The sequence below is a fragment of the Molossus molossus genome, unplaced genomic scaffold, assembly GCF_014108415.1.
Source record: "Molossus molossus isolate mMolMol1 unplaced genomic scaffold, mMolMol1.p scaffold_m16_p_2, whole genome shotgun sequence".
In the NCBI taxonomy this organism is placed as follows: Eukaryota; Metazoa; Chordata; class Mammalia; order Chiroptera; family Molossidae; genus Molossus; species Molossus molossus.
In genome coordinates, this window is record NW_023425355.1 from 95970337 (window position 1) to 95980061 (window position 9725).

The window sequence follows — 9725 nt, forward strand, 5'->3', positions numbered from 1 at the left end:
GATTAAATAGGAATGCAGACAAGGGACATTTTAGAGTGCAATATGTCACTACTTAGTCAAACTAGGTATATGCATACAGTATGGCTCAGAAATACCACTGCTGGATATATAGTCTAAAGATGTTCTTTCATGGGTCCATAGGAAACATGTACAGGAGTGTCAATTGGAGAAGGGAGTTAGTGGCGATCTGGGTGTCAGTCACTGGGAGAATGAATAGTAAAACATAGTGGGTGCATACCATGGAGCATTATGTCTCAATTAGAAGCAGGAAATTAGACATAGACATAACAACATGCAAGAATTTGAACAATATGGTGCTGAGAGTGAAAAATGTATAAATATGTATAAATGAAGACTGAAATATATATTACAATAACATATACATCTATTTAAAACAACAAAATAAATTTTTCAAGAATATATATGTACACAAAGATACACACTAAACTTATCAGAATGGCAGCCTATGGTGGGAGCAGGGACAGGAATGAGAATGGACTGCGAGAGTAAAATAGAATAATGAAAACAAATAAACAACACCACAAGAAATGGGGGCCCTGCATGAAATGTGATAACATGCCATGAACTGAGGATTATGATCATCTGATATACCCACCATTCAGAAGGACACTAAAAATAATCATTGCAAAGCCAAATTAGTACAATTTTTTTATTCTGCCATTCTCAAGTTAAAAGTAATTAATTTGTGCCCAGCCTGAGTGGCTCAGTTGGTTGAGAATCACCTGTGCACCGAAAGGTTGCTGGTTTAATTCCCAGTTAGGACACATGCCTGGGTTGCTCGTTTAATCCCTGGTTGGGACACATACGGAAGGCAACCAACCAATGCTGCTCTCTCACACTAATGTTTCTCTCTCTTTCTCTTCCTCTCTCTAAGCATGTTCTCAGATGAGGATTACAGAAAATAGTTAATTTGCAAAAGAGTATGGTTTGCTTCATTTTCTAAGTATATCATGTGTATGAGTGCAGAAAATTAATGTTTATAAACAGAATCCCCCTACTGTAAATGTTTACTTAGAAACAATGTCTTTTGCTTCTACAGATCAATATGGCCATGACAGAGAAATCAAGTGAGGATTTCAGTCATTTTCCTGAGATTATTGAACTCAACGTGGGTGGTCAAGTGTACATCACTCGCTATCCTACTTTGATCAGTGTTCCCGGCTCCCTGCTCTGGGAAATGTTCAGTGAAAAGAAACCTTGCTCCCTAATACAGGACAACAAAGGGAGGTTTTTTGTAGACCGAGATGGTTTCCTCTTTCGCTATGTGCTAGACTACATGAGAGACCGGAAACTAGTGCTTCCTGATCACTTTCCAGAGTGTGGTCGGCTCCAGAGAGAAGCAGAATACTTCAAGCTACCAGAGTTAGTGAAGATGTTGGCTCCTAAAATCAACAAGATCAACTCAGTTGGCAATGATTTATGTGAAAATGACCTAGAAGAGCTTTCTACCAACATTGATATCACATGTAATCTCTCTTCAAGTAATAACATCCAAGTTAGTGGCCCTAATTACCTCCCAGCTCTGACAGCAAACACTGCTTCTGACCTCAGGAAGGCAGGTTTCATCACTATTGGCTATCGAGGCTCCTATACTCTGGGTCGGGATAGCCAAACAGATGCCAAATTTCGCCGTGTGGCACGAATCATGGTGTGTGGTAAGATCTCATTAGCCAAAGAAGTATTTGGAGATACTCTAAATGAAAGCAGAGACCCCGACCGTCCTCCTGAGCGGTACACTTCTCGATATTACCTCAAATTTACCTTTCTGGAACAAGCCTTTGACAAACTAGCTGATGCTGGCTTTCACATGATAGCATGCAATTCCACTGGCACCTGCACTATCACCCATGACCAGACAGATGACAAGATCTGGACCTCTTACACTGAATATGTTTTTTTCAGGGAGTGATATTTTTAAAAAATCACCCAGAAAATACAAACCAAATAACCAACTCTCTCTCCCTTCTCTGTTCTGGTGCTAACTAACCCTTTTAGAAATAAACACATTAATTTTGGATCTACAAATTTTGGATAATGCCAATCTCTTCACCATAACCAGCTGAACCTTTTGCAGTAACTTTCTTCTTAAACATTCCATTCTATCTGGCTTCCAACCTGCCTTTGATTGTGGAGTTGGATGTCATTTCATGAAGTGTTCAATGTATAGGCATATGTGCATGCACATCAATACAAATAGTAAAGATGTACTTGTTGAGTGAATACAATTAGATAAACCCACAAGATTTAATTAGCTGAGAAATGCTAAACCATAGTTTCCAAGCTAGTTCTCAGCACCACATCTTGGAATTGCTTATATACCTTACTGTTTGTACTCTCTTCAGGAAAGCTCAATGTATACTTATTCTGAACTAGAGACTTCTACAGTAAATGTGAATATGCTTTGTAAACTGTTATTGCTATTATTTTTATCCAGATGGAATGGAAGAAACTGGCAAGCATCCTCCAGGAGGTTCATAGAAAGGTCACTATAATTATTAATTATGCTTATTAGAAGATGGATATAAAGAAAGCAGCCAACATAAGTAATTACTGCCAAGAATAAGAGGCTTAGCATTTGGATTGCCTTTACTTGATAAGGAGAGTCAGAGTAAGCATCATGACTATTACACAGGAATAGGCAAGCATGCCACTTTTAAAAACTTCATCAAAATATCTTTTGTATTTATCAGAACTGAAACACAAGAGCATGTAGCTAAGAAAAGGTTAAGCAAAGAACTTATATAAACATATATGTGTATAATATATATATTATATATATGTATATATTAGTTTGGTTTTCACTAAATCAAATATTGGATGTATGTTAACTGTTAACTTTTGTTGGACGTACGTGTGTGTGTGTGTGTGTGTCTGGGGTGGGAGTGGGAGAAAGAAGAGGAGGAAGATGAACAAAAGGTAACTTTTAAAAAAGGAAATAAAAATGTATCTTCTGGAATCCCTATTAATTACTTTTATTACACTGGTTGAAAGAAAAACCCGTATGTGAAAACACCAGTTTGATACACATGATTGGATTGCTGGAAAATATGAGACAAGTCAAGAAAAAGAAACTTTGAAGGCTCGGTTTTAAAAACCTTTATCTCCTCTGAATAGCTTTAAAATAACACAATGATCAAATGCCCTTCTTTGTTCCTTTATTTCTTCCTTGATGCCTTATATTTACCCATGTCTCTGTGTACTTATCTCCTGATTTATTTTCTCATCAGGACTCTGGATTGCAAGGAACTAAAACTCATTCAATGTGTTTTGAGAAAAATAAAAAGTACATGTTGGACATTTTATAAATGTACCTGTCCTGTTGAGTCCAAGGACAAAAAAATGAAGTCCAATCAAATTTCAAATGATCTGAAGAGATGTCAGGAACTGATGTTCTCTCTTGTCTGTCAGAGGCCATATGGCTTATCCTTTGATCATCTGAGTCTGTCAGTTGTATATTTTTCTCTCTACATCTCAGGATCACCTTCTTTTTCTCTGTTTGTACCCGCCATAAAGCAGGCATGTCAGCCCCTCCATGAGCTTGAGTTTTCAGCCATTCTCCCCACAGTTAACTTCTTCAGTGATACCCTAATTTAAAAAATAAAAAGAACCAAAACCCAATTAGCTGTGGCTTAAGAGAGAGAGTCTGGGCAGAAGGCACTGTGGGTGTCGGCAACCAAAACTCCACCAGAGGCTGTTATCAACATTGCTAGATGAATTACTACCTGTGCCTAACACATAATAAACAATAAGTGTATGACATGTAAAAGACTCTTTGATCAGTATCTCCAAAGGTCTCAGGGTCCAGATTGACTATTAATGGAAGTGATGATTCTAGAATGCAGTCAGGGGTCATCTTGCATGGTCTTCCAATCTAGATTTGGCAATACCCTTCTGATAAGTTACTGCTGCAGAGGGGCAACATTTTATTTATTTATTTTTAGTACATGCCCCTAACAGGAACCGAACCTGGGACTCTCTGATCCACAGGCTGATGCTCTAACCACTGAGCCAAACCGGCCAGAGTGAGGGGCAACGTTTTAGATGCTGTAGAGAGGTGTTTCCCAAACTCAGTCAGTTGTGTACCATTCTCATGGATTTTACTATTCCCATATCCCTTGTGCTCTCTTAATATAATTATTTTAAAAAGTGAGCTAATAAATTTACTTCCAGTTTTACTTAAATACATTCAGTAATTCTATCTCCTCTGACATATTTCTGGTAGACTCCAGGATTAAATGGCTTTACTGTGCAGCAGAGAGGATCTTTTGTCCTATGTTGTACGTATACCATAGTTAGGCCACAAGGATAGGGATATATGCAACAGTGCCCAGTTGCTTCATGCCTTGTACTCAGCCTCCTAGAAATGTACTTAAACTGTTTTAGAGAAGATGTGTAACACCACTTAGAATCAGGACTACTGGTCTGCTCATTTTTATCATCAATATACTGTTCTCTTGGGTTCAAATTAATTCCAAAACATTGTATCATTTGTCCTTCAAATTATAATTATAGTAGCTCAATCAGATTACTCTCCTATCACCTAGCAATAAAGTAATGGGAGAAAGAGAGGGAATAAACTATAATAATCTCTCAGATAGGTACAAGTAAGTACATTAAGAAGTTGGAACATAGGATGTTTCACAGGCTAAATAAGGGGATGTCTAACTGGGTAGGCAAATAATTGCATATTTGTTTTCATTTGAGAATCATTAGTGTGGTATGTGTTTATAAATAATTGCTCAAACTACAGTAAATATCATAAATGACTTTCTATCAAGTCTGTTGTTGTTAGAGGCATCAGAAACTGAATCTGGTAGCTGCAGAAAAGAAATTATCCTTCCAGAAATTCTGCGAACTAGTTACATTTCAAAACCACCTTGTGCCCATCTTGTTGGAATGAGGACTAACATAGTCAATAATCACCAGGTCAAACAGAATTTTTATGATCTAGATGAAGACAATGATGTTGCAACTCCCATTCTTAGTAAACAGATGAAATTCACAGCCTCAGGCAGTTTTCTACATCACTTGACAGGGCTGAGCCGTTCCAAGCTTTCCATGTCCAACACCCTCCCTCTCACCAAAGTGGTTCAGAACGATGTGTACACAGCTCCTGTTCTCCCCTCTTTGGCTGGAACAAAAGCCTTGAACAACATGCCCTGGGAACTAGTGAACAAGGAGGATTCCCCCAAAGAGCTGCCGCCTGCTGAGTCTGTTGTCAGCACTTTGGAAAGCACCAAGATGACTGATTAATCAGAACTTTAGAGTCATGGAGGAAGATATTGTTGAACTTTTCTGTGTATGTGGAGCCCTGAAATGGCTCATCTGGTCCATTCGGGGATAACAGAAGTGGTCTTTGTTAAGAAGGATGATGCCATCACTGCATATAAGAAATACAACAACCTGTGTCTGGACGGGAAACCAATGAAGTGCAATCTTCACATGAATGGGAACATTATCACCTCAAACCAGCCCATTCTGTTAAGGCCAAGTGACAACCCTTCAGTGAAAAAGGACAATGAGTTTCTTCACAGGGTAAACTCTTCCGCCTCATCCAACCCTCCTGCCAGAGTGGACCCTGACATCATCCTGAAGGTGTTCTTCAAATCCTCCGAGGTTTCTGTGATCACACAGCCCACAGAATTCAAAATCAAACATGAGAGGGGAAGTGAGGCAGCCAGAAACAGGGGCAGAGGAGGGTGTCTCTGTTTCCTAAAGCAAAGTTTGTGATCAGTGAATTCACAGTGAGGCTGCAGGACCCCAAATGGGAGGTAGAGATCTCCCTCACTGAATGGACCTGCCTTTCTGTGTTCTTTTGTATGTTAACATTTCCCATAATGTGTTTTTATTTCCTCCACCTCCTCACCAATATAGGTTTATTTTGTTAAGAGTGTCTCTCTCCCTAACCTCAGCCCCAAAATGATTTCTTTTTTGGAAATGGTGCCCTAAATTTTCTGCATGAATTTCTTGGAGCTCCATGGAGTACAGTGCAGGGGCTGTTTGAAGGACACTGCTTTCTACAGGAGTGAGGGGTTGCCTTCCCTTTTTAAAAAAGTTTTTAGGCAGGAATGGGAGCTATGTCAGCTTCAGAGCTGTGCCACTCACCTGCCTGATCAAAGGAGATGGCCAGGGTGGGAATCAGGTCACACGTCTCTTGTCCTCTCACCACAATTGGCTCCAAACCAATCTGATCTGGAGAGGGCCCTGTGGCATGTGCAGGGTGAGGCTGCTGCTAGGAAAAGCGCATCCCAGCTCTTGGCTGGGAGGGCTTGTGCTGTCTCAGGCAAACCAGAGTAAATCCTGAAAACTCACATTTCCCTTTTCCCTTGGGTTATGCCGAGTCCTCCACCTCAGCTCTATCAGCTTCTGGTTATCACTGCTGGGAAAGCTTGTACGGTTAGCTCTTCCAGTTCTCACCAGCCCAGCACTCATCACACCCTAGTTTTGGTGTCAATGCCAGCTCTCCACTAATTCTGTGACACTGTGGGTTTGGAGGGTTATTGAAAAAGGAGATGTTGGCTTGCTCCTGGCTCTTCCTTTCTAGGCTCAGTTGTCTACAGGACAATAGTCTGGGATTCTGAGAGGCATATATCCAGCAGCCACCAAGGGGCACTGACCTCACTATTGTAAGTGACCCATCCATCCATGACCAGAGGGGTGTTTTCCTGCCTTGGCAGTAGAGATGAAGGAATGGTGGGTGGTGGGGAGGGAGTTGAGAAACCAAAGCAACCATTCCACTAAGCAGTGGGTTATTTCTTTAGTATGGTTCCAGGGAGTTGGGACAAAACTATAGAACCCAAGAGTAGCCCCTGAATATTATGACAGCATTGCTCCAGAGTCATTCTCAGTCTCCTACCAGTTTGTTGGAACTGTAAAGGGAGCTGAAAAGAGTTGGGAAGCAAGATTCTGGGCTCTCTACAGAATTGGTTGTAAATGCTATAAAAAGCACAAGCCTAGACAATAAAGGAGGCCTGAGATACTAAGAGCCTCTTATGCTTGGGGCCAGTTTGGTGAAGAAAAACCTGGAAACTTATGTTTCCACAGAGTTAAATCTGTCAAGTAGGAAGTACCCAGGGTTTGAACCCAGCTCAGTACTCCAGCTCTGAGGTTGCCCAGGTCTGGGAAGTCCAAAGAATGATGCTCCACTTTTCAGTTCCTTAAAGAATGCAATTTTTGTTCCCTTATTCCCTTTTGAATGGATGCAAACAATTCTCAGTAGCTAGAAGACATTCCTCCTATACTTTCCCCTTCTTGGCCCAAAAGAGCCCCAAAGGCAGTAGGACCTGGTTTCTCAGGTTCTGAGCACAATCTGGTCACTACTCAGACTCTGCTTCAAGCAGAGATGGTAGATATCCTGGATGCATGGCTTTAACCACTCCTCTCCCTCCAGTCCCATGATAGGCTGCTCTGGTTACCAAAGTTTTATTGAGCCAGCTGCAGCTGCCTGGCCATGTGGACCTGGTCCTCTGGGTAGCAAAGTGGTACATTGTGGGGTGCAGTCTGTTTGCCTCCCCTGCTCTACAGGATGTCATTGCAGGAAACAGGAAAGAGAAGGTGATGAGCTAATCCTTGTATCCCTCTTCATCTCCCATGCTCCTACATTCCCCATCTGTGTCTCTTTGTTCAAAAGGAGAGGAAAAGTCATTAAAGGATGGTGTAGACTCTGTTACTTATCTATTTCTGAATAGGTATTTGCTATTCCTTAAAAAAATAAGAAATTTGATTACCAGATGCTGAAAAAGATAAAGGGAATTCAATACTAATTGCTTAGACATAGAAGAGCCTATCATGACCTTCCCAATTTTTAATTGACTTTACTTTTTAGAGCGGTTTTAGGTTCAGAGCAAAATTGAATGGAAAGTTCAGAGTGTTACCCTATGTCCCCTCCCTTTTCCACACAACTTCCCCCACCTTCATCATCCCATACCAGAGGTAATTGTTATAATTAATGAACTAATACTCATCATTATCACTCAAAGTGCATAGTTTGCATTAGAGTTCGATCTTGTTGTTGTATATTCTGACTTTGGACAGATGTATAATGACATGTATTTACCACTATAGTATCACATAAAATAGCTTCACTGCCCTAAAAATTCCCTGTGCACCACCTATTCATTCTTTCTTCTCCCCAAAATCTTAGCAACTACCCATCTTTTTACTGTTTTTGTAGTTTTAGCTTTTTCATAATGGCATAGAGTTGGAATCATCCAGCATGTAGCCTTTTCAGATTGGCTTCTTTCATTTAGTAATATTCATTTAAGGTTCCTCCATGTTTTTTCATAGCTTGATAGCTCCTTTCCTTTTAACCTTCACAATGTTGAGAAAATGATATTTAACAATTATATGTGATTCCCACAATCCAAATTTGTAGTCCTCCTTTTCCCCCAGTCCTAGTCCTGCATATTAATTTGTTTGCAGAATATTTCCTTGAAGTACTAGTATCTCAAACTCAACATGTTCAAAAACAAATGCAAACCTTGTACCTCCACCTTCTTCCCCACCCTCAAGTCAGCATTTCCCCTTTAAACTTGCTTTCTGTTATTGACATAATTCTACCAAAGTTTTATTCAGTTTTTCTTCTTCCTTTTCCATCGTCACCTAATAAATTAACAACTTTTGCTGATTCTGCCTGTGCAATTTCTCTCTTCTTTGTTCTTTCCTTTCCACCATCATTGCCAATATTTCTAGCCCAGACACTGACAATGACGGTTTTAACAGCACTGTTCTGGTGTTTCTGCCTCCTCTCTCCTCTCCCTCCAATCTGTCCTCCAGCCTGCTCTGAAAATAATTTCCTAAAGTTCCATTTTTAAATGATCAAAAAAAAAGTCAATACTTCCTCTAGCAAATAAAATACAATTAACTTATCTCACCTTTTGTAATTCTTGTTATACAGAAAGAGATGTCGTTAAGATTAGGGCAAGGTGATTAATACAAGTTGCACCTAGCATGGTTTACAGTTTAAATATTTATTGATTCCAATGAATAACATAGGCTCATTCAAATAGATTTATTTTGACTACATGTATTATCAGTCAAATATCACATCTGAAGTGATGAAGTAGAGGACTTACAGCATCAACAGCTTTAAGTTCACTGGGGAGACTTAGAAAAGTCCTGTTCTTCACCCCTTCACCTATGATTTCCCACAATCTAGTTTCAGTTGTGTGATCATTTTTGTCTACCAGTTGCTGAAAAGAATAACATATATCTAAGTATTAGTAATCTCATGATGGTCTTGTAATTTTCAAAATGACCATTGAAGGTACTGTGGATTGGCTTGCTTAATATCCATTCTAACTTACTCTATTATGCAGAGGCTAGAAAGTTAATATTTACACGCCCTGGCTGGTTTGGCTCAGCGGAAAGTTAATATTTACAGTATTAATAATAACATTATATTCTCAAGATTCCCTTGCAACTAGGGTTCTGTACCCAATTTAGATTTTACAAATTAGATACAAGTCTGTGAGACTGATTCAGAAATGAGTCATGTAGGAAAAGGGCAAAATGTGAGGTATTCATTTTACTAATGCAAACTGTGGTGGAAATGATATGGTTGTAGAACTTGCAGTCATAATGGCAGCTTCAAAATTTGGGATGCAATATCCTAAATTGTCAAATTTATGCAATAGCAGGAGCAGCTTACCTAACTTAAGCCAAGGTTTAGTGCCTTAGGTGGCTTGAATTTGCTCCTAGAAGCA

At 39.7% G+C, this 9725-nt stretch overlaps 1 protein-coding gene and 1 pseudogene across 1 annotated transcript; both read left to right on the plus strand.

Moving 5' to 3' along the window:
- Positions 1-1066: 1066 nt before the first annotated feature.
- On the plus strand, positions 1067-1930 carry LOC118636388 (BTB/POZ domain-containing protein KCTD12-like). The gene has a single exon (XM_036271491.1). The coding sequence runs from the start codon at positions 1067-1069 to the stop codon at positions 1928-1930; it is 864 nt and encodes a 287-aa protein (XP_036127384.1).
- A 606-nt stretch (positions 1931-2536) lies between these two features.
- LOC118635420 lies at positions 2537-5751 on the plus strand (annotated as a pseudogene).
- Positions 5752-9725: the final 3974 nt, after the last annotated feature.

What these genes read in the sequence shown, in the direction of transcription:
- LOC118636388 (XM_036271491.1), top strand. Translation starts at nt 1,067, where the DNA reads ATGGCCATGACAGAGAAATCAAGTGAGGATTTCAGTCATTTTCCTGAG.